A 25,678-nucleotide genomic window follows, 5' to 3' on the forward strand; every position below is an offset into this window, starting at 1 on the left:
TTTGCTTAGATCTTACAACATGATCCACCTAGGGAGAAGTTTATGGACGACTTTCGGCCAGCAACCCTGCTTTTTCGCAAAGAAGGAGACTTGTTTTCTTTCCCATGCCGGCTTTGCCAACAGCAAACATTTAAACCCCCCGACCCCTCAGGCCTTAAAAAACAAACCCATCAAAATGACACAACTGACTTAAGCAACGATCCATAACGTTAAGTTAGTGGCTTTAACGAGTTGTTAGTGGAGGCTGGGGAGGCGGCGGGGGGGGGGGTCCCAGGGCCGCACGCCGGGGGCCGCGGGAAGATGGCTTCCCCCTCCCAGGGCCGCCCCGGGCGCCGGGCTCCGCCGCGGCCCCTTTAAGGAGGTTGACCCACTCGCCGTCTCCCTGCCCGCCCGCCTCTCTTTCGCTCCCCCGCCCCTGCCCGAGACACTCGGAGTCGAAACAGGTGCATGCGCAGTGCGCTGGCAGCCTGGCGCGCTTGCGCAGTCGCCTGCTGGCCGCCCCCCCCCCGCCGCCGGTACATCCGGGTCACCGCACGCCCGCCCGCACGGCCGGTCCCCCGCGGTGCCGTGCAGCTCGCTCCCCCGCCCCCTCCTCCCCTCCCCCGGCGCGGGCGGCTCCCTCGCCCTCCGCGCCCTGCCCTGCGCGGGGCTCCGGCCGCGCCGCTGCTCTCGCTGCCTCCGGCCGAGCGGGGCGAGGCGGCGGCTCCGGCTCCCGCTCCCGTCCGCGGGGCGGCTCGGTGAGTGTCGGCGGCGTGCAGGGCGGGGGGCCGGGCGGGGCGCCGCGCTTCCCCTCCTCTCCCCGCGTTCCCCTCAGCCCCGGCGCCGCGACCCACGCCCGCCGCCCCGGTTCCGGTCTATTGCTCTCCCGGGGCCAAGCCCGCCTCCCCGCAGCCCTCCGCAACTTCTCCGCGTCTCTGCCATCCCCGTCCCACCGCAGCGCCGTCCCCGCTCTGCCCGGGGCGCCCGGCGGGGCGAAGCGGCGGCCGCCGCGTCTCTCGCCGGGGAAAACCGCGCTGATGGCCAGGGACCTGCCCGGAGCCAAACAACCCTCCTCCGGCTTCCCCCGGCTCCTCACGGCGGCGGGAGGCAGGCGGAGGGCCAGCCTTGCTCCTGGGGGCGAGGGCAGGCACCTCCCCTGGCCGCCGGCCGGGCTGCGAGGGGCGCGTCCCCGGCGGGAACGGGAAGCGGCGGCGTGCACGGCTTCACCGGGAGGAGGAACCCCCGGGGGGCGGCTGCCGCCCGTCGGGCTGCGGCGGGGCCAGCAGCCCCCGGTAGCCGCCGCAGATGCGCGGCCTTGGGGTGTGTCCGGCGGGCGGGGGCCGGGGCGCTGGGGCTGTAGCTCCAGGTGGGGCCAAGGTGAACTCGGGAGCTGTAGCAGGACGGTGCCGTTCCGGACCTATTCATTAACTGGCTGATAAAAATCAAGTTTTAATTGGGTTTTAATTCCCCGCTGTGTGGTTTGAGAGTAAGGACGTGTGCAATTCGGTTCTGTTTTGTTGCTTTCTACTCCGGCATCGTACTTTCGTGGCAATAAAATACAACAAGTTTCTTCACAGAAACGATTCACATACCAAAGAAATGAAGCGACTGTGTGTTCTGAAGGTTCCTGAAGGGTTTCTCTTTTTCTGTTCCATTGCATCAGCATCCTGGATCCAAATGTCAGTGATGGTACGACAGCTGTCTCTCTGCTGTGATAGTGGAGTCTTTCCAACGTTTAAAATATGTTATTCTGAATTTCTCATAATGTAGTATGGAAATACAAGTGTTCGTTAGCAGGTATGGTAATCCTCAAACCAGTAAAGCATTTTCTAGGTTGATCTAATAATCTGTGTTCTTCCTTATTACCATTTCTGTTAAAAACAGCAAAGTCTGTTTTGCTCAAACTTCCCACTGCCTTGACACAAAGTTTTCTTTCTTTGTGCTCTGACTGCTTGGACTTTAAATATACCTTTAAATTAATAAGCATTTTCTATGGTAGGTTGTGGCAGATAGGGCTGTTGGACAGGAGACATTTAGCGATTAGCCTGAGGTTACTATTGTCGAGGTTGGAATGTGAATTCAAGCTTAGAAGGTTCCACCTGACAGTTACCTTTGTTTAGCAAGGTGCGTGGTTTTGCAAAACATCTTCAGTTCTGTGTGGCAAGTTCAACAGTAAAATCCTAAACCCCGTGAATCAGACGCTGCTGTTCCATGAAGCAGTAATGTTTTTTGTCTGGCGTAACAGAGAGTATTCCGTTGCTGAAACAGAAGCTTTCAGTAGAAGAGTAGATAGCTTTCTATCCAAGTCAAACTGTCAGATTTCTTACTGCATATATTAACTGTCAGAGTAGTGGCTGTAGAAAGTAATCCCAGAATCTGTTTTAAACCATCCCTCTCAAGAAGTACCACGGTGGTGTGAAAGTAAGGAATGGATTTGATCCTGCCTGTTACACAATTTCCATTTGTTGTCAGGTGCTCTAGATTTTCTTCATTGTTTGTAGTTTAGCTGGGGCCACCCGAGGTGAAGGATTATTGAAGAGATTGTCTTCTGAAATTCTCTACCTACTCATATGAAACCTTTCCTGCGGAAACCTTGCTGGCTGTAGAAACGTGGTGTTAGCTGGTTCTGTTCTTGCGTGCGTAACTGTCCTGACCTCTTATCCGAGTTTTGCAGGAGTTTCAGTGTCTGTTTCTCTTTAGAGAAAAAGGAAACTATTAAATTATTTTTAATTGTGTCTTTCAGTAGTTACATATCTTAGCAGAAGAATTAATTTTGAAAGTAATTGAATGCAATAGCTAAAATAGTTTAGGGACAGTTATGTGGGGAACTTAATTCAAGGTGCCTGTCACCAGACTTCTAAAGTTGCTTACTAGACACCTGGAATTAATACTGTAAAGAGAGGGGAGGGGAATATTTGTATTGCTAACTGCTGAATTATTGAGTAATACAGTAACAGAAATCGGCTCTTGTAATTTGGAAAAGCATGTGTAGGGGCCACTTCAGATCTCTGTAGCTGCTTAGGCATGGTAAATGTCAATGCAGGTTTTTTCCCCTCGCTGCCTATCTAGGAGAATACGGATACACAAAGAGCCTGCCGTACTTTTTTTTTTTTGTTATTGCCTGCCAGCTGGAGGCATAGATGGAACTAATGCACACCCTGTAGTAGAGACAGGCAAAATTAAAGCTTATGTGCAGGAAGTCAGATTTGGTTTTTAAGCAGTCACATTTGTGTGTGTGTGTGTTGGTTTTTGTTTTGGGGTCGTGTTTTGAAGAAATAATGGTGCTAGTGTAAGTCAAGGTTATGACTCTTGCCTGTCCTTTCTAAAAGCGTGCTCTTTTATAATTACACCCTGAGTTTTAGGCATTGATGTAGATGGGCTTAAGTTGAGAAGAATGCCTCCTGTCTCTTAAGGTTATGTTAGCTACCCTTTTGCATATTATAAATCAATTTTATGAGTCTTACTCATTGTAGAAATGTCTGAAAATACATCTTCAAAGCTGAAATATTTTGAGTGTTGTCAAATTGCATCTCATGGACTATGCGTTGTCAAGCAAATGTGCTACAGGCGAGGTATGCAGCCCTAGCGAATATACGTGCTGAACTCACACAAGGCTTGATTGTTAGTGCCAGCTCCTGTGCTTAGTACCAGGATGCAGAGAGTCATCCTGGTTGTCACTTTGGTCCAGTTAAATCCCTCCAAGCTTCTCAGCACGGCATCTGAGGTGATGAGAGCAAGAGCATGGGGCATGTGAAGGAAGCTGTGCTTGGATTGGGAAGAGGTAGGTGCTGGGGAATGTGAAGCATTGACCCTCCTCACTAGCTGTGGCATCTGAAATACATGCATCAATAGGCAGAGTAAAATTTATTTCAGAGTGTTTTCCAGCTGTAAATAATGGCCAGTTGTATGCCCCTTTTGATATCTTTTCTACCCACGTTCATTTGCGTGTATCAAAAGCACTTACGAGGTATGTAAGAGGACCATCCATCCGTTTGTTTATGAGTCTTTGTGTACTATTAATCTGTGGATACATAACTGTTAATTAAGAATATTAAAATTTTCTTCCTTCTGATTGTGGAAAATTTAACATCTCTAACTGTCCTATGTGGAGAAGTCTGCTTTTCTCTTTGTGTGCATAAAGACAGGGACTTATTTGGTTGCCTTTAATTTCAGGATCTCTTATAAATTCATCTCAATTTCCCCCCCTTCTGTGATTCAGAAATGTTCTCTCAAGCGCCACAAGTTGGCTGCTGCAGCTAGCAGAATATTTCAAACTGTCTAAAATTTGCCGAGAGTAATAGGCTCTTTTACATTTGCAATTCCAGTGCTTGCTTACTGGAGGTGTATGTGTTGCAGTTACAGAAACAGCGGAGTTTAACAGAAACCAACAACAAACAATGAGCAGTTTTAGAACTGACTAGGTAAAGCTGAAATTATTTTTAGTTACAGCACTTTCTCTTGTGTTCTCCAACTCCTGTGGTTTTAATTGTGTTCTCCTTTTTAGAAATGGCATTTTGTCTTCTCTGGCATATGAAAGCCTGGTGCACAGAGAATACCTTCACTGTGGAAAGAGTGAAAGCAGTTATACGCAAAGCATATTGAAAGGTGCCAGTAAAATGGTGCATTCTTTTGCCTTTCACTCAGGATAATTTGAATTTCAAGGTAGTGCGAAGACAGTGATAGATGCAAGGCAAAGTCTGATAATGTCCTGCTCAGTGTGTGTGTGTAAGGGGCTTGTGAATTCACATCTGTTATTACAACCTTTGTCATAGAATCACAGAATCATGAAGGTTGGAAAAGACCTCTAAGATCAAGTCCAACCGTCAACCCAACACCACCATGCCCACTAAACCATGTCCTGAAGAGCCACATCTACATGTTTTTTTAACACCTCCGGTGACAGTGACTCCACCACTTCCCTGGGCAGCCTGTTCCAGTGCCTGACCACTCTTTCAGTAAAGAAATTTTTCCTAACATCCAATCTAAACCTCTCCTGGTGCAGCTTGAGGCCATTTCCTCTTGTCTCTCATGTGGTCATGCCACCCTCTTTACTTTTGCTGCTGAATCAGGTGGTCTTGATGTAATCTCTTTCTGTTTAACTCTGGAAATGCTAATACCTGCCATGGAATTGATTTGGAAAAGGTCTTTTGGTACCAGACTTACTATTTTTTAGTGTTCTTTAACACTGCTTTTTCAGCAGCTAGAAAAAGAATTTTTACGTTTCTTGTACCTAGACAGAGTCTTGGCTAATTTGTGTGTATTGGGAAAGATTGTTGTTTGCCTTATGTGCACTACCTTAAAGTTCTAGTATTGCATTTGGGGGTTGATGTGTGACTGGCCAACCCCAGCTCTTTTTCTAGTACACGGAGTCGTAATGGGCCTGTAAGGAGAAATTGGAGACCGAGTATCTCTGAAACAAAGAGATTGTACTTATGTACAATCTTCACGTGTATAAAACTGGTTTCTGCTAATAATGTTTGTATGGGAGGATTTATTTTTATTCTTTTACTCCTGTTCAGTGGAAATGCTCAGTGGTTTGTGGTCTTGTTTACTGAGTGTTTGGCTGATTCCCTGGCTTCTCTCTGCAGCACTTGGGATTCCCAGGTGGTCCCTGTGCAAATAGTGTCGTTGGGTCTGGGACAGCTTAGCTTGTGAGATGGAATGCATTCAGTTTGGCATGGCTATTCCAGACAGGAATAGCATGCCTTGCAAAACAGGCCTTCTGTCTGCCACCCACACCAAAACCTAAAGCTTGATCCTCTAGGCAAAGTTAATACATTTGCCTGTAAGGCTGACTCCCATCAGCAAATGCTTTACCTGAATCGGTGACCACCAGGCAAAAAAAAGAAGTTTTGTATTGGTAATCACTTTTATATATAAAGAAAGTACAGCAGAATGCTGTCCTAGATACATTTTTAAAAGCACTTTTTACTTCAGGCTGCGGGGCTTAACCGTTCGCTGGTAGCAGGAGGCTGTTCTGTGAGCGAGTTCTGTTTAGCTGGCGTAGTTCAAAGGACTCTGAAATTCAGCCATGAGGCAATTCTGGTTCTCCTTCAGTACTAGATGATTAAATTAAATGGAGTGTTAGCATGAGTAACTTTTTCTGGTGTGGTCTACAAGGTAATAGATGAGTTCCTAGGAGCCCTAGTTGTAAATTAGCTGACTGGAAAGCCCTGTTTCTGTGACTAGTGGCTCTGGCACTTGTAGAACTTCAAAAGTTAGATCTAATTTCGTATGCTTCCAGTCAGGTGTGGCAGTGGATGGTGGCTGTTCTCCTTCTTACTACAGCACTCTGGAGGGAATCCTCACAGGGAAGGGGAATTCTTGTCTTTCTGTGCTGGACAACAAAGGTGTTAGCTTTGGCTTCTGATGTGCAAATCGGTTTGACCTTTCCACTGAAAAAAAAAAAAAGTATTTTTCTGAATTCTAGCACTACCAGTCTAGAAGTAGAAGCTTTAAGAATTATATTCATAGCTCTTATTTCTTAAAAACAAAACCTTCCTGTTTAGTGTCCCTGAAAGTGAAATTTTGCAGGCAAAGTGCATTCTGGGCATGAAGAGCCAGTTCATTTCTTCCTGTTACATTTGCACCTTTCATGTGCTGAGATACACGGTTATTTGAAACTGTTCCTTCATAATGTGGAAGTGAAATATGTAACCTCTAGACTTCATGAGGCTTCAGCTCAAAGATTAAAATTGCTGACCTTTTGTATAAATGAAGATCGTACGGACAAGGCAAGGCGTTATGTAAGGGCTGCTTATGGAGAGCAGTTAATTGATTTAGAGTTTAGATTTCCTGCTTGTGTGTGGAAGTCTTATGTGGAGAGATGCAGATTTTTCAGCTGAACAGGCAATTTAACTGTAATCATAGTTCTGAATTTTTTTTTTGCGCAGAGTACTGCTTGTAGAAGATCACGTGCTGCTTGTTCCCATGTGCAAATGGCTAAAATCATATTTTCCCAAATGCTAAAATAGTACTTTAATTGCTTTAGCTGTTCTTAACTTTGCCTCTCAGAGTTCAGAGCTGAACTCATTTCTTAGCAGTAGTAACAGGACAACCAACATGACCTAGTTGGTATCTCCCACCTTGAAGTTTGGAGGATGATCTTACAAGAGCTTTCAACTAGCCTAACAAAAGCTAATAAACACAGGGCAGAATCATGTCCCAGTAGGGAACTTACTGTAGGTGGGACTGGCAGTAAAGTCTCGTAACTGGCAGTGTGGGAGACTATTGATTAAGACCTAATACTTTGAGGAAATAATGTTATATAATGTCAATGCTAATATTGTGTCAGGTTTTCAAAGGAATTTCAGTCAAACTACTTCAGTAGCTGCCAGAAGTGAGGCTTGGGAACAGATGTTGTAACTGTAGTCTTGAAATTTTTTGACAGCCCTTCAGATAGCTCTAGTGTGTCTCAGCTTTACAGCAGAGTCTTTTTGCAGGGCATATGCCTCTTGCTTTGCTTCTCTCCCTGTCTCTAGTCCAGAATGGGCCTCAGTTTGACCCCATTACAGTCCTGTGAAAACTCATGCTCTAATAAACAAGTATCCAGCCGGGCAGCATGGGAGGAGAAACGAGTTTGGATGGAGATGACAGTTGAGGTGAGGAGTGATGGCAATTAACTAGGAGGAGGAGCAGCTTACTTTGAGCTGAAAGCAGGGAAGAATCAATTGGAATCTGGGACTGAGTTGGGGACAAGTTGTTCAAAAACTAGCAGGGAGGTTGGGTTGGGAGCTTGTTGGCTGTGTGGAGGGTATTGGTCAGGTACCAAGGGAGCATGTGGGAATGATGCTGCCTCTCAGTATCTTGGGGACATCAAGGGAAATGGGGACTTGCTGGACGAAGGAAATACAGGCAAGAATACTGATGCAGAGAAGGCTGGACAGCAGAAGTATGAGTAGAAGCTAGGATTTTGTAAAGAAGGCAGATAGGTCTGTTGGACAAGGAACTTAGGATAGTAGAAGTAGGGTCAGCAAAACTATAAGGAATGGAGTACAGTGAAATAAAACAGACTGAGTTTTGTCCATTGCCATTAGTAGCCATCGTGTCTTCACCACTTGAGCTTAATATGTATCTCTAAGTGGTAGAAATTGATGTCATGAGCAAATGGTTCTGATTCTAGTGAGTGCCATGTAGCTACAAGGATGAATTGTCTGGGCTCATCCCCTAGCTAAGAGTTTATACTTGGTCTTTTCTGTTAGATTGCGAAGCAGTGCTCAAAAGTAAAGAAACTGCAGAAGGAAAGCATCCTTGAATACATAATTGGATGCCATTTCTTCCATTAGGACCCTTGCTTTTTCCCCAGGATGAAGTGGCTGATGCTAGGTTAGTGAACAAGTGCTCAATAGTTTGTCTGCATTGCTTAATACCATGCCGTGCTCTTGCTAGATTGCTCCAGAGGTGCAGTTAATTTCCTCCTGGGTAGTCTGGTACTGCTTTCTGTACAGTTATTTATTTTCAGAATGGTGTAGTGAGATGAGGAAGTGGTTTGCTTCCTATTTTACACATGAGGAGCAAAGGCATGAAGAGGAGAAGTTCAGCTTAGTTTTGCATGGTTAGAAATGACTGGAACCTGTGTCTTTTTAGACTAGTTTACATATCGCAGCCACATCCCCATCGAGCTTGCTGCTTATCTCTTGTTATGATTCCATTTTAATACTACATTCTAACTTCACAGTTCTTTCTTGTGTTCGTTTATAGTCTCTTTGGACATGTAGCTACCACAACGAAATTGGAGAACATGGCGGCGCTTGAGGTCAGTCTGTTTATCGCAGTAGCAGAACATGGACATTTCATTTTTTGTCAAAAAGGCAAAGTTATTTCTAGTTTCTTCTTGTATAAATATGTTGCTTGTTCAGAGAAATGAGGAAGGATTAATTCTGGCATTGTGTGACACTAAAGAACTCATGCTGTGGTATTAGTAACTCCCACAAACTTTTGGTATTGATGCAGATTGATGCGTTCCTTAGCTGTACTGCATTCGCACAGCTTCGAGGCCAAAGTTGAAAGGTGAAACTGCCACATGTGGTAAAAAGACACCTATTTTTAGAGTTTAAATGTTATAGAAAAGTCCAAGTGGTGGTGCAGCTTTATTAACAGAATTGTGGGCAATTATTTCCTTTCTCTCCTTTATGGTGAAGGAAGGAGGAATGAGCTGCTTTTTATCTTTCAGTTGGGGGACTCTTAATCGTCCCCATTGCTCCGCTTAGCTGTTTAATTTGACAGATAATTCTGTCCTATTCGGGCCACTGGAAGGAGGAACCGTAAGGTCTTTCTGTCTTGTAGAGCCTTGTGGCTTCTCAAGTTTCTCTTTAGAAGAGAAACCATATCACCAATGTAGGAAGTATAAAACTGCTGTTTTGTCTGTTGTTACAAGGAAGGGTAAAAAGCCTTTGCTACCCTGTTGGGTTTTTTGAGGGTTGTTTGGGTTTTTTTTTTTTAATCCTCTTACTAGCTCATCACTTCAAGTTTTTCTTGGGAGCTTTTTTTTTTTTTTAAGAGAAATGCTACAAATGAGGCTTATGCTGGTTAGGAAACTGTACAGTATTTAAAAAAAGAAGTGCTTACTCCTGGGTAAAGAAAAGAACAGCAGCCTCTGCTGATGGAGCTGTGGTTTTTTGCCTTTTCTTGCCAGGCCTACTGTGTTGGCTTATGTTCAGTTAATACTTGGCTGATCAGCTTTGCAGCTAGCAGGACTAGGAACGCTTTTGCCGTGGATTAAATTTGGTGGAAACTTGCTTTCTCTTGAAAGCTTTGTATTCATTGGTAGCAAACCTATTTTTGGGTCTTAAGGTAGAGATTTTTCTCTCTTTTAGGAAGAGAAGCGATGACATGAGTGCTTTTGATGTGAAAAGCTGATCTGTACTCTGGGTGTCTTAGAAGCACAGCTGGCTTTTGATGTGATACTGGGTATGTGACAAACATCAGCGTTCAAACTTGAGATACCTCCATGTGGAAAAGGACACACAAAGATTTTCAACGAGAGCCTCAGGTGCTGTTTTCTGACCTTATGTAGGCTTTTTGTGTGTTTAGTTATGTGATCTGTCAGCTCTGCCCACCTTTACCTCTGTGGGTGGTTTTATGAAATTTTAAGTCTCTTCAGTTCAAGTAAGAATTGTAGTGACACTGTATAAAAGAATATGAAGTGCAACATGCTGAAGCATAGCTACGTGTGGGTGAGTCAGGAGAGAGCTGGGAGTAGCAGCAGTAAAAAAGAAAAGGAAGTACAGTCACGATAAAAATTCCTTTAAAGGGGGTGGGGGGGAACAATAAAAACCCAACAGACTAGCAACCATCTGTCCCCAGAGGATGGGAGCACAATAAAGTGACATAGTTTGTATCTTATAGTCACTCTCTGTGTCTATGTATATTTTTATATATGTGTGTATATATATCTGTAAAAACACATGTGCACCCACGTACTTGCATGTGTGTCCACACACTGTTCTGTATAATTAGCTATATTGTATTTCAGTACGGTACTCGAGTAGGGCAGTTTGTATCCCAAGCAAATTTGAGCTGATGTAGAACCCACTTGTAGTTTTAGGAAACTAATATTTTAATTGCTGGCCAAAATACTTAAGTGATTTTCAAGCCTCTATTTCGGTATACTAGTGACACAGGCTTTGCTTGTGCTCTTGTTCCATCTCCCCTCTGGCAGGGGACAGGCGTGCATGCCCTCACTTATCAGAGCACACTATGTGCTGCTGACAGGTGTCAGGAAACAAAAAATACCGAGTGCAATATAGTTCAATTTTCACAATGTGTTGGCTTTACAGCACTGCCAGAATGATTCAATGCTACTTAATTTTGTGTTGTTGATGTATATGCAATAGCTTCAGAAAAACAACTTAAAATCACTTACTAACTTCAAGTAAGTTGTGTTTAGGTTCTACAATTATATAGCTTTAACTTCCTCAGAGAACATGTCATCTTCGGTCTTAGTATTTTTGCATGTTAAAAAAAAAAAAAAGGAAGCCAAATGCTTGCTTTAAAATGAAAAGGACAGTTGTGCTTAAAATTGGTCTGTTTCCTGGTTCTGAATCAGTGCTAGAAAAAAACAACTAAATGCATTTACCTTAGTCCTGGTAAAATGCTGTTCTTGGCAAAAGGATTGGGTGTTTCATTTTTATCATGTGTTGTAAATGATCCCAGATTTGATTTAACAGTTCAAGATGTTTCTTAATAAAATAATCATAAGGAAAGTAAGATAATTTACGTTGGTACTTAAGCATATCTTTTTCAAGGATAGTGTTCAATCTTAATTTGAGCTTGGTACAACTCATTTTTGGAAGTTCAGAGAGAAAAAAAAAAAGGAAAACAGTGAGTGAAAGCCTTGTAAGATATATCTGAAAAGCCATCTTAGTATTTTATAAGTACCCTAATTCTTTAAAGTACATTTTTATGCTCTTGTGTAGTTTTTTGTTTGATTTAAAGCTGGTTTATTTAAGGTATTCTTTTTTTCCCCCTGCCTTAGGAGGTCCCATGGTACAGTTTTCTACCATCTGCTGCCCTTCACTGAAGGAGGGCACCTGGTAGAAGTGTTTTTTCTTACCAACCAGTTTCTGTGTGTAACATCATCTCTTCCTTACTGCTGTCAGCTGTACTCTGCTTCCTAAATTGCTGAGACTGCTGTTACAGGATAGGCATGTAACGGAAATGCGAGGGCCGTGTCCTGCCTGTAAACACTGTCATAGAAGTAAGTAGGGTTCATGCTCTCATCTATCTCTGATCAGATAGTTTCACTCTTACGCTCTGTCTTTTCTAATCCTTTTTTATTTGGCATTTATGTAGAAAGCTCTTCTTGCTCGCATTTCAGGAAATACCTAACATAGGTAACATTCTTTGTGTTTTCTTTGTCTTTGACCAACCACACTTTCCTCTGCTTTGTTCATCCCCGAATACTCGTAAAAACAAAATATTTAGAGTAACTGCTACTGGTAGCATCTAATTCAGTAGTACAATGGCTCTGGTTGTTATCCTAGTGCTTCCTTCATTTAGCATCATTAATACTTATAATCATCTCTACGAAGTTGAGACTAGAACTGCCTGAAAAGGAAATGGTTTGAATTTTGTCTTTGAACTTTCATATCTCTTTTTTTTTTTTTTCTTTTCCCCTCCTCCTTGACTGAGCAGGTTCAGGGACCCTGGAAGCAGGCTCCTTAGGGTGTGTTTTTCAGCTCTTAATGCAGGGCCAATCGGGCCAGAAGTCCAGAAAGGTTTTGTTTGAGCTGTGCTGTGGAATCGGGGATGGCGTGTTGAACAGGACATGGCTTTTATTTTTTTCTTTTCCTTTATGCTGTGGTCCTTACGGTTTCTCAGTGCTTGTAGTTGGGGCAGACTGTGTGCCTGTAGTAGTCTGGTTTTCTGACAAATACTCCTTTTTGGGTCTGAGTGAAGTTTGCAGTGCGGAAGCAAACCTTTATTCTTTGTGAAGAGCCATGAATGCTATTCTTACCCTTTCCAAAACAGTACTTCCAGAAGAGAAAGGATAAAAGTCTCACTTCTGCAGTGAAACTGATCTTCAAGGTCAATACTTCAAATAATACTAGAAAAGCTTGAGCAGAAGTAGTAAATTCAGCATCTCCTAATTTTTTTTCCTAACTAGGATGAGTAGTGTTTATCATAGGCTGCAGATAATACCTGTTGGAAGATGCAACTCTCATTTTTCAGTGTCTTTTATTGCCTGAGACTTTATAATGCCATACATTGCTTAGTTATATGGGAGTAATTCTGAAAATCTGGCTGGGCTTCTGTAGCTTGTCTTGAACAAGGTGATCATCTTTTCTTAGACAGGTGCGTTCACCTCCTCCTCCCTCCCACCTCCAAATTTTATAGGTTAATTATGAAAAGAAAACCTGTTGAGGAAGTTTATCTGTGACGCAGCAGCCGTGTCCTCAGCACGGAAACTCAGCGATTAGTTCCTCCTTTGCTGTAGCACCTGAGCCAAATAGTTGACTCTATGTACCTTGCAAAATGTCACTGATACAATCTTTAAATAGAAATAGTATGGTCATGGTTTTTAAATATGCTGCATTGTTGTCTAAATGGCTAGCTAGACTTCAAAGAAATTATTTTGGAAAAATATTTCGGAAAACCACAGCCCCAGAACTGTCCTGGGCTTCATGAGACTTGCATCTTTTACAATTGACTTACAGGTTTAGATAAAACTAATACATGTGTTTACTGTTGAACAGTATATCAGGGCCTTTAGCCTATCCAGAGTAGAAAGGATGGAAATGTTTAGTCTGTTTGCCTGGTAACAGGGGATCAGTTCTGTCTGCTATCACATTTATAAGAAAATAATTACTGGAAGGCGTGATAGTAATGCATAATCTAGTATTTAATACACAAACATAAACACACAATATTAAATACTATGTGAGTAATTGTTTCAGAATCTGATAGGTGGAGTATGCAGTTGGAAGATGTACTGACAAGAGCAACTGTACCAGCAGATCTGGGATGTTACTTCATTGTCTCTGTTGACTGAGGTGCTCTAATCCCAATTGCTTAATTGTGCTGATCGTACAAGTGTGTAACATAGATGAAGAGGTCCATCCATTTCAGTATGAAGAAATGAACTGTGGAAATAGCTATCTAAAGCTTGAACTTACTTGTTGTAAGCTGACAGTTTTGCTTGTCTCTGCCTGTGTACTGGTTGGGCTGCACAAAACAGACTTGGGAAACTGGTCCAGATTTCAACCAGCTTGTGGGGTGACCATAGTTTTAACCAAGGAGATTACCCACCTAGACCCAGTGGTGTTCATGTTAGTGCAATAGAGGAAATAAGGCAAGAACTGTTTCTTCTACTGGCAGTCACAGCTTAAAGTATAGTAGGATAAAAGCTTTATTTCATTTGAAGTGCTAGAGAGACCAAAGGAAACAAATACAGATCTTAATTTTATACTGAACATGCTCTTTAGAAAGGCATTGTCGTTAAAGGTAGTCGAACTCTCTGCTTTCTCTCATATGTGAGGGTTGTTTGTTTTTTAATATGGTAATTTCAAGGAATTTTTTTTTACCCATTCCCTCCTAAATGTTAAAACTTTTCATTTATCTCTGAAGTCCCTTGTCAAAGTTGTCTGGCTGTGAAGAGCACCAGATTTTGCTCTAACAGTGGAAAAAAAAAAAGGTGTGCAGTTCTCTTGTCTGTGTCACTGCAGAAAATTATCCAAAGAATTGAACTGTGGCCTGTGTCAGTGCTGTATGTTCTCTTGAATGTGAGGCTTCTCCATTAAAGATTTTTTTTTCTTCTGTATGTTAGCTTTCTAAAAGGAGACCTAAGGATGTGACTCAACCTTGCAGAAGGAAGGAAATGTAGGCTGTTCTCCTGTTCTGAACTTACAGCAAAGCTTTGCAGAGGGCTCAGTATTGTTGCTCAATAAATGTAGAGCCGCTGTACTGTGCATGGAAAATGGGGAAAGCATAGCTATGTGTGAGTGTTCTTGGCTTTATGAAAAAGACATTGTGGTTAATGACATCTTGCATGTAAGTAAAATAAAAAAGCAACCTACCCTCTAATTTAAATAATTTCAATCCAAAGGACTGTGAAGTCCCATTCTTCCCTCACCCTCTTTCTTGGTATGTGGGAACAAAATGCTATGAATCCTTGCTGGTAAGAGACAGGAGTTTGAGATGGTGGATTCAGGTTTGCTGGCACTGGTGTGCAAATAAGTGAGTGAAGTGTGGACTGGAGGACGTTAATACTGCTAGTTCTCCATTTTCATAGATACATAAATCAGTCTGTCATTTATAGGTCTGAATATGATGATTCCTATCATCTGTTGATCCAGATGAATTTGTGCTCAGCACAAATTTAGAAGCCAAAGTGGTGAGCATCGATATTAAACTTCTTGTTTTATGGTAGACTTTTTTTGTCTAAAAATAGTGTGCTAGCTAAGAAAGAGAAGATGCAGCAGCCAAACATTTTTGTCTGTCATTCCATGTGTTAAACAGTTAGTGCTGAATGGGCTTTCCATAGTCATAGGAGTGGTTTCATCTTCATGGTAATACTTGTAAGGGTGTTTTTTAACCCAGACTGGGGTATGGACAGTGTACTGAAGCACAGTTTTATAATGATCTGTTCAGATGCCACTTTCAAAAAGTACAATCATCCAGGGCACTAAACTTCAGCAAGGGATTAAAGAAAAACCATGAAGCTTCTGAAGAACAGTCTTGCTCAAATAAAGGTTGAAGAGTTAAAACCAAACAGAACCCCACCATACCGTCATCGACTTTCTCTGCTTGTTTGCAATCCATGAATCTGCATGGATTTCAGAAAATGATTGACCTAGTTTCTTGGCTAGTAAATTAATATACATGCCTGCTCTCTGTAAAATCTGGTCATAGACCAAACTAATGTTTAAGGTGATTGAAAATCTTAAAATATAAAGATAGGATACTAACCTAAACATCTTAGGCCTTGATTTTAAGGAAGTCGAGAGGTATACAAAATAAATGGTAGAGCACAGGACTGGGGCACTTGCTGTCAGTATTGGTTGAAGAGGCTGAAGATGTGCATAGCTATCAAACATGTAGACATAACTTCTAGTTCAGGCAGTCTCTGCACTGCCTTTGAAGTGGTCCTGAGGAAATTTCCCTAAATAGCTGCTCTTGGACTAGGTGTGAATCACTTTGGCTCTTTGTTCCTTGCCACAAAACACCCATCCATGTTCAATAAATCTTAGTGTAATGGGTAATAGTCTATGTTCAGTGTCAAGATCCTTTAACTTTTATGGAGGAAATTCAGGGCTTTTGTTTGTCCTTGGATTTTAGCAAATTTTAAGGCAAAGAAAAGAGATTCCAGGAAGAAAAGAGGATATTCAGCTTTAATGCCTGAGTCTATAACTTCTGTAAAAATAGGAACATGTGTGTAATTATTCTTGTATCGGTGCTGAAAGTCAATGTATTTAAAGTTAATGGTAGTGCTGGTTGTGATATTGTGAGGTTTGGGGTTTTTTTTATACCAAAAAATAGAGGGTGAGGGAAGCTAGTCTATCTTGATAAAGACCACTGGATATGAAATCCTGTCCCTTAAGACCTGCTTTCTGAAATAGTCCTAAATCAGGATCTAATGTCCTTCCTGTGGTAGTCTTTGTTATTAAATGTGCTGAATGGTTATTCATTTGTCACTATTCTGTGTGGAAGGTGACTTTGTAAAACTGCTGATGTGGGCCTCTCAGTCACATACCCCCCATCACTTGCATACTTGCATCAATGTACTACTTAGCATCTCTTGCTCTGCAAATCCAAATTTTGGGACTGAGTTAGGCTTCGGTTAGTCTTTTTTGCTACTGTGTACAGCAGAAGAAACAGGTTAACCTGCTGAATGGAAAAGAAACAAGTTCTCCCTCCTTTTGTTTGTGTGAAGCTAACAGTGGCAAAAGTGAGGGAGGAAAGAGCAGGAAGAATATATTTGCTGATTAACAGCTACTGTAGTTTTCAAACAGAGCTGCACTTAACGCTATTCAGTGTTAGACAGTCTTGTTTAGTATGAACTTGTACAATTCTGCATAAAGATAATTCTGAACTTATTGTGTTGTTACTTTTCCCTGCCAGTATTGTTTTTCTTCCCTTTATGAGAATACTAAAAAAACCTGGATTGTTGATACTAGTCTGCATGAAACTGAACTTGATGGATTTTGCTGCTGGAAAGTGGGATTTTTCTGCTAGCAGCTGTAGTTCAGATTGGTTTTTAGATATAGCGATCCCTGTTTGTATTAAAGTATATTGTGTAAACTGACTTTTCGTAGCTATTTTGGTGGTTTCACTTCTTCCTCAAGTTAATAGCCTATGTGTAGTTTAGCATGCTACATGAAAAAACAAGAGCAGATGTGTAATGAAAGCTATTATAAGGCTACTATCCTGCCCACCCCCCCAACTACACCACTGCTTCCTACACCCCCCCCGCCCCAGCTCCAGCCCATCCCTGGTGCGGGTTTAATCTCGTATTCCCACCCCAGGGCCGACCGCGACAGCTCTGCGCTTGCTGGGTGGGTTTGCAAAGGCGCTCTTCCGCTTCCCCCCCAGCTTTTCGGGCCTGCCAGGCTGGGGCGGTGGCAGGTCTGTTGCCACATCCCACCACAGCTCCTGCGGCCCCGTCCCGATGGCGCGGAATTGCTGTAGGCTCAGGACTGCGTGGGAGGTCTCCGGGACGCTGTAGTTGGGACCGAGCAGCTCCGTGGGCAGTGAAAGCGAGCCGATGTCACAGTGGGAGATGTCTCTGCCAGTGCCACCAGCGTCCCCAGGCATGGTGGAATACTGGCAATCCAGTAGCATCTCCTTGGGCGGTGGAAGGTCTCCTGCTGGGTCCCCAACGGCTCGGATGTGCGGGGCGGCACAGTGGCAGAGAAGATGGCTACCCTGGGGGATGTTGCTGCCCAGGGGAAAGCAAGGTGGCAGCACTGGGGGGGCCGAGGCCACCGGATGACCTGAGGCCACCGCTGTCTCCTGAAGGTTGGAGGCTGTGAAGCGTTGCGGTTGGCCCTGGCGGGTCCCAGAGACTACCCAGGCTGAGGGGGTCCCACGTCCTTGTGGGCCCCACAGGGCAGCACCTGGCAGAGGTGCAGTGCCATGGCCAAACGTGGAGGTGGCTGGTGGAGGCAAGTTGGTAGTCGTCCACTGGATACAGAAGACCCGGGGGTCAAAGAAGCAGCCACATGGAGCCATCCTCAGACCTGTGTGGGTGAATGGGAGCTGTGCTGGGCCGAGCACCCTCCAGGGGCACCCACTGAGCCGACCCTGATCACCAGCATCCCCCGGCTCTGTGCCAGGCACGTGAGGAGCTTGTAGCCGTGGCACTCCCTGTGGGGTGAGCTGCTGTGCTGGTGGGACGGGGTTGCAGGTCAGTGAGGAGACTCACTTAGAGGAGGTGAAACCGGAGAGGTGGCCCCAAGTGTTTGGGAAATTCTCTGTAAATTGTGTTTGCTGGGCTCACATCACCCAGGCAAGGGCAGGGACACTTGCACAGGATTGCTGAAATTTGCCTTGTGCCAAAAATGCCGGGGGAGGAGGGTGCTAGAGGTGCTTAAGGTGCCGAAGTGCCAGAGCAGATGGGGATGCCATACCTGCTGGGGGGCCCTGGGGTGCCACTCCCGCTGAGGGTGCCCAGCCTTCAAGGAAGGGCTGCTCTTGCCTGGCCGGTCAGCATGGGTTCACTGCACCTGAGAGGGAGATGGGAGCGATCACCAGCAGTCACCTCTGCTCTTGCCCCCCAGAGCATCCCCAGGCTGCAGGGTTGGGGTTGGCCCTTACCTTGGGGGTAGAAGGTTTCAGGAGGGACAAAAGGCTGAAGCAGCCGGGGCACTGGGGGTGCCCAGGGGCTGCACACTGAGAGCCACAGGGCTGGCAGCGCCATGGTCCGTTACGTCTGTGGCTGCTAAGGACTCTGGGGGGTTGCTGGTTCTGGCCTTCTGTTTGGGGGTGTCCCAGGAGGGAATGCAGAGGCTCCCCTTTGTTCCACCCCATGCCCAATGGCCTCCCCAGCTCCTCATGGGGAGGGAAAGGGTTAAGGGGGACTGGGGTGCCTCTGCCTCTACAGGCAGCTATCTGGTGCCCTGGTTGCCTCTTCCCAGAGCTGTGATATCCCTGAGGTTAGCGAGACTTGGCCAAATGAGTCCCCTGGCTGAAGTGCTGGCATGGGGGGCCACAGGCTGTTCAGGAAAGATAGGCAGGGCAGGCGAGGTGAAGGTGTCACACTGTCTGTAAAGGAGAGGTTTGACTGTACAGCCCTTACAGTTAGCAAAAATGTGGTTGAGAGCCTCTAGGTGAGGATTAGGGGGATGGAAAGCAAAGGAGATGCTGTAGTGGGTGTCTACAACTGATCACCCAGACAGGCTGCCAGCACTGGTAGGCAGTTAGGGGAAGTTTCTGGATCAGTAGCCCTTGTCCTTATGGGAGATTTCAAATTCCCAGACATCAACTGGGAATACCACACTGCTTTGGCAAGCAGGTTGGGGAAATACTTGAAGTTTGTGGAAGATCACTTCTTGTCACAACTACTCAGTGAGCCAACAAGGAAAGATACCCTCTTAGACTTGTTATCTGGAGTGGAGCGGGACTCCATGATCCCCCACAACATCCTTATCACTAAATTGGACATGGATTTGACGGATGTGCTATTTGGTGGATAAGGAATTGGTTGAATGGTTACATCCAGAGAGGAGTAGTCAGCTGAACAATGTCCAGATGGAGAGTGGTGATGAGCGGTGTCCCTCAGGGGTCAATATTGGGACAAGTACTCTTTAATATCTTCATCAGTGGCATAGACAGTGGGATCGAGTGCCCCCTCAGCAAGTTTGCAGATGACACCAAGCTGAATGGTGCAATTGACACGCCTGAGGGACAGGATGCACTCCAGAGGGACCTGGACATGAGGCATGGGCCCGTGTGAACCTCCTGAAGTTCAACAAGGCCAAGCGCAGGGTCCTGCACCTGGGTCGGGGCAGCCCCTGGTATCAATACAGGCTGGGCGATGAAGAGATGAAGAGCAGCCCTGCTGAGAGGGACTTGGGGATACTGGTGGATGAAAAGCTGGACATGAGCTGGCAATGTGCACTCACAGCCGAGAAGGTCACCCGTCTCCTGGTCTGCATCCAAAGCAGCGTGGCCAGCAGGTCAAGGGAGGGGATTCTGCCCCTCTGCTCCGCGCTGGTGAGACCCCACCAGGAGTCCTGCGTCCAGCTCTGGAGCCCTCAGCACAGGAAAGACATGGACCTGTTGGAGCGGGTCCAGAGGAGGCCACAGAAAACATCAGAGAGGTGGAACACCTCTGCTGTGAAGAAAGACTGAGAGTTGGGGTTGTTCAGCCTGAAGAAGAGAAGGCTATGGAGAGACCTTGTGCACCCTTCCAGTACTTCAAGGGGGCTTCTAAGAAAGATGGGGACAGACTTTTTAGCAGGGCCTGTAGCGATAGGACAAGGGGTAATGGTTTTAAACTAAAAGAGGGCAGATTTAGACTAGATGTAAGGAAGAATTTTTTGATAATAAGGGCATTGAAACACTGGCACCGGTTTCCCAGAGAGGTGGTAGATGCCCCATCCCCGGCAACATTCGAGGTCAGGTTGGACAGGGCTCTGAGCAACCTGATCGAGTTGAAGATGTCCCTGCTAATTGCAGGGGTGTTGGACTAGATGACCTTCAAATGTCCCTTCCAACCAAACTATTTTGTAATTCTCAGCAGTAAATCATCACTTGGGAAAACCAGTTTTCAGATGTTTCTCTGATCTCGTGATTTGTGTTGACTTTGCGTTATGCGTTCATGGTTTGAATTCCATGTTTCCATTTTGCTCTGTTAAGGTTGAGCAGTTAATGAGAATCAGAAGAAAAACTTAAAACAGCGTGGTATGGGTTAAATTTTGGACTTGAGTGTTTTAATCTCTTATGCAGCATTTAGCCTCCTTTAGCATCAGTGAAGAAGAAGCGGTTTCATGAACACACAGTTGAACCTGCTCAAACAGCAAAATGGAAATGAACTTAACTTTTTTTTCTAAGAAAAAACTATGAACAGTTTATCTTTATTCTGATGAAGGTCATCAAAAGGCACTCAATAACATGCTGTTCGAGGAACACTAGAATTTAACTTGCCCTCAGATATCAATTATGCTTGTTGTTTTCTTGTGACACTGTGCTGCTGGTGAAGGTATCCTGGGAAACTGTAGGTATATGTAGTGCTGGCAGTTAGTGGAATATCCTAAAGATCCAAGATTTTGCTGATTTACATTTCATGTTAAACATAAGCCCTACCAACAAGTTAAACAGCACATTCTTACAAGTTGAGTTTTGTTTCAAACTGTTTCACTTCTGATCCTTTCAGAAGTCTGTTCCAAATGTGACTTGTCTCTGCACTGTGGTCGTTATTTAAGACCTTGTTTTACTAACCTGTTGTCTCAAAGCAAACAAGATAAGTATTAGCCTCCCCAGATAGTTCTGACACACTGTTTTGTTTGAAGATAATTGGGAGGGTTATCTTTGTAGTGGCTTCATATTCATAAAGAAACCCAAACCAAAACTCTAAACTGTATCTTGGTATAAAACTGATATAAATTGTGTATGCAACTGAAACGGTAATTTGGTAAAAGACATACTTGTTAATGATTTTTTTTTTACAACTTAAAAGAATTTTGGTTGCTGAGCAGAAGCTTTTTGTGCATGTGTATACAGATGAGCAGGAAATGATTGCTCTTCTAACTGTACGGCCAATTATTGTGCTAGCTACTGTTAAAATAACTGGTCCATGCTATAAATGGTGTCTGGGTGTTGTGGTTTAACCCCAGCTGGCAACTTAGCACCACACAGCCGGTTGCTCGCTCACTCCTGTCCCCCTGTGGGATGGGGAGGAGAATTGGGAAAAAAAGTTAGAACTCATGGGTTGAGACAAACACAGTTCAATAGGACAGCAAAGGAAGAGAAAATAATAATTATAAAAATATACAAAATAAGTGATGCAAAATAGAATTGCTCACCACTCACTGACCGATGCCCAGCCAGTTCCCGAGCCGTGGCGCCCCGGCCATCTCCCCCAGTTTATACATTGAGCATGACGTCATATGGTATGGAATATCCCTTTGGCCTGTTTGGGTCGGCTGTCCTGGCTGTGCCCCCTCCCAGCTTCTTGCTGGCACGGCATGAGAAGCTGGTAAGTCCTTGGCTAGTGTAAGCACTGCTTAGTAATGACTAAAACATCAGTGTGTTACTGACATTGTTCTCATCCTAAATCCAAACCACAGCACTGTACCAGCTACTAAGAAGAAAATTAATTCTGTCCCAGCTGAAACCAGGACACTGGGGAAATGAAAAAAGTTTTACATATTCTAGCAAATTCTTTTTGCTGTTACCTCTGTTGTACATGGACAAAGTCTTTTTCTTTTCTTTCATATCTCAGTATTCATTAAGCACCATTTGATTAGATCTGACTTTAGACAGCTACATTTAAAACTATCTTATGAGAGTGGACAGTATTTTTCTTCTCATGATATAGCTGAAAGCTATGTTAAAGTGGAAGCACTAGGCTCACCTGTATGAAAGATGGGTGGGAGGTTTAAAAAAAAAAAACAACAACAAAACAAAAACAACAAAAAAAAAGGAGGAGAAGGAAAAAAAAAAAGAAAAAAACAAAACCAAAAAACAGCACCAGAACTCACTGATAATAAATCTCTGGTCTGTAAACTTGGAAGATAATACAGTCTCACTGCATAAGCGTAGCGTTCCTGGTGGCAGAACTGAGTTTTCTGGGGAACTTCTGAGTACTTAATCTCGGTGCTGTTGCAGTTGTTAGAGAGTAAGGCAAATGGGAGAGAAATTTTTGTTTATTCTTAGGAGTTGGGAGGAATTGTGTTGAATAAGCATGCAAAGTAAAACTGAAACCTGTTTGAGTACGTAACAGCAATGTGTTGACTGACTGTCATACATTTTGAGTTGAGGGCTGTGTGTTCTTGGGACTGGAGTTACTCTGAAGCATAGCTATTTCTAAGAACAGTCAAGTCTTTCGAATAACTGAAGGTTGATGGAAAGTTGCAGTTTTGACTAAAGTGCCAACAAGAAAGTTGAAATGATTTTTAGATGGAGGAAAGCTGTAAGTGTATACAGATACTAAGTCCTGGAGGTGCTTGACAGAACTCCTGTCGTAACATAGAAGTTGATGAAAGTTTAGCTGCGGTAAAAAGACAGGCTGCTACCTAACCCATAACTACAGCTGCTTTATTGGAATCAGTTACAATTTTCTACTCATGGCTCTAACTGTGTTCCTAGCATGACAGCCTTCCCTCCACCCCTCCAATTTTTATAATGTTGTTTGTTTTAATTTCCTGCTCTTTCTCGCAGCTAACCTTTTTGTGTTCTGCAGCAATCCCCTGGGAGATAATGGGGACAGGTGATAAAGTGGTTAATATTACTTCCTACCGCTATCTCTGTCTAATAGCTCCTTCTAAGCGTAAATAAATTTGTAGCAGTCCTTGCCAATGTTCATAGTTCATTATGTTCATTTTCAGTTCTGGGCTTTTAAGTCTGTATCTTCTGACAGTATCAGGCTTGTAAAGAAGTGGCAATAATTCTTACTAATCCAAGTTCAGTGAACTGTTGTCACCAACAAGTTACTCATGAGGGACCTGAAAGGGTCATGACTGTAATTCTTATGAAATTCCAGCATCTTTCCTGCTTTTAGGTGGTTTCTAAGGGGAAAAAAAGCTGGTAGTTCAGGCCAACTGATCTTTCTTTTGTGGGGAGGTGAAATGGGCATTTTCAGATCTGGTAACAACAGAACTTTGAACTAGGAACCACTTCCTGTCTTGCAAATACCTTTTAAAGGATGTCCTTCAGTCAAAGTTGTGAAGGCAAATGCTTTAAACAAAAGCTTGGAGATAAATATAATCCTGTGATCTTTGTCACAAGCGATCTCCACTATCAGTGTGGATTCAGAACATGGGATTGCCTTGATGTCTGCCTTTGAATTCTGTGCATTTGTGCCAATCTGTTTAATATTAGTTTTGTATGTAACTTAAGATTTAATGGGAAACTCTCCTCACCTACAAAGAGGTATTTTTGTTCACCCTTTTTCGTTGCAGATGCTTGTTTATATATGTACAGCAAAATGGCTTTTACAGTTTGTATGCTATCTCAACACTGAAAGCATTCAGGAATGGGATTCCTTGATTTTTATCTCCTTTCTGCCACGGAAAGGAACAAACTGCCAAAACTTCTCTGCCAATAAAGATTACTTCTCTGCATTTCTTTGTGAGCATAGCTATATAGAGACAGTATAAATTAAAGAATGCTTTAAAACCAGAAGTACATTATTCCAGACTGATGGAGCAGATATTAGGTCTTGCTTAACTTCCCTTTTTAGTCAAGTAACAGTGTTAGGCTGAAGGCCTGCCTGTACTTAACCTTAATACAATGCAGCTGTGTAAATTAATGTTTTGAATAGCTCCGAGTTAAGAGATTTGTAAGAACAAGGCTGGTAGCTGCAGATACTTCTTCATTCTCCCTAGCACCTCAGGTGAGTTCAAAGTTGACCTCGTATTTGACTAATTTGCCCATGAAACTTTGGGCAAGGACTTGCCTCCATATGCAGAGATTTTTTGCAGAATTGTGTTATTTTGGCCTGGTCTCTCTTCCTCAAATAACTGTAGGACAGTTTTTTATGTCTTTCCTAACTAAACCAAGCACCTGTAACTGCTTGCTCTCTGTCTCCAGAAATGGGGGATGAGGAGGAATGCATGTGGGCAGGTTTTGGCTTCTCTAACTTACAATAGTGTGTATTTTAGTTTCTGAGTATCTATTTTGTAAATAGGGAAAACTAGACTTGGTTAGAATTTTTGAAAGTGGAAAAGAAGTCTTAAAGGTCTGAAACTTCAGAAATGATCATTTTTCCTTAACATATCCAGATAAGCGTTTTTAAAGAGTAAACAGGCCAGAATTAAGTTGGTTTTTTTCTTCAACAGAGGGCTGCAGGTGAAGGAAAAGGCTGAAAGCTATGAATTTGCATGCTGGGATTGATGGTTGTAGTACTGACTTTGAACTGTGTTGCAAGACTTGCTGAGTGCTTTACTAATTTGAATATTTTTTATAACAATGCTTGCACATCAGAGAAGCCTCTTGAAGGTGAGTAAGTGTGCAGGTTGATGGTAGATGGGATTTGCTGTTGACAGAATCAAAATCATGAACAGTGATGCAAATAATATAATTTATTAAAAATGTTGTTAATTCTTGCTTTCAAAACATTTTATTGTCAAAAAGGTTTTTGGGGAGCTCTGATGAAATGCAGTGGTAAGTTCTGATTAAAACACTAAGCTATTATGTTGTTCTCTTGTAGAACACATTTCTGACTGCCAGCTTGTGAAAGTTACTGATGTGGCTGAGTGACATTTAGAGTAATTTCTGCGTAAAGGGAGAGTTGTTTAAGGTTCTTTGCTTCACTCTTTTTCAGGTTTTTCCGATGGAAAAAAAAGTTTTAAGATGTGAAATGTATGTCCTATATTTAAGCATTTTATTTACTTACCAGGACACAAATCTGAACTTTGATACACATAAAATTTACAGCATGAGATATTAATTCAATTTAAACCAGGAATTTTAGAGCTCTTCTTTTGTGTGTTTGAGACAGCAGCTTTGTGGGAGCCCAGAGTACTTGAGGTTGAAAACCTTTTCAACAACAGAAGCATTCAGAAGGGTAGAATAGATCAGGTATATCCCTCAGTGGGCTGGTCTCTCTCTCTTTTTTTGTCCCTCTCTGGACATAAGTACACTTCTGCTTTTCACCTTGGTGTTTTTTGAACTTCTGTGTAGTTCTGTATAAGCATGACTTAATTCTACTTGAGTTTGGGTGCTAGGGAATGATCCCTTTTGCCATTTGTCTGCTCTTATGAGTGACATGGATGTGTCGAAGTAAAGTAAGTATTCTGCCGTTGGCCTTATGGAGTATGAGCTTATGACAAAAAGTAGAAAGAGCTGCAGTTGGAAGGAGGTTGAGAGTCACTGCCTTTAGGTAGTAGCTTTTATTGGCTAGTAGAAATGTTATAACTTGTGTTTTCTGAAATAAATCTGTTTCAGTGGCTTGGCAGTACCCCAATGTACCTTTTTGGAACAGTGATCCTTGACATAAGTGAGTGCTGAAGCAGCTCTTTCCTATTATGGGCAGAGTGCTCAATGGCAGAAACTAAATGTCTGAAATACTGTTTGATAATTCCTTAATAATACTCAA

General features: G+C 43.4%; 1 protein-coding gene across 1 annotated transcript in view; it reads left to right on the forward strand.

Annotated features, from left to right (window-relative positions):
- Positions 1-447: 447 nt before the first annotated feature.
- The window catches only part of CYRIB (CYFIP related Rac1 interactor B), a gene marked incomplete at its 5' end in the record, with an annotated part of 84,399 nt that continues 59,168 nt past the window's right edge, over positions 448-25,678 (forward strand). The window contains 3 exon segments of the mRNA XM_082014814.1: positions 448-502; positions 505-713; positions 716-737. Of these exon segments, the coding sequence (XP_081870940.1) occupies positions 448-502; positions 505-713; positions 716-737 (286 nt within the window).

The sequence above is a fragment of the Phaethon aethereus genome (assembly GCF_964289735.1).
Source record: "Phaethon aethereus genome assembly, chromosome: 2".
In the NCBI taxonomy this organism is placed as follows: Eukaryota; Metazoa; Chordata; class Aves; order Phaethontiformes; family Phaethontidae; genus Phaethon; species Phaethon aethereus.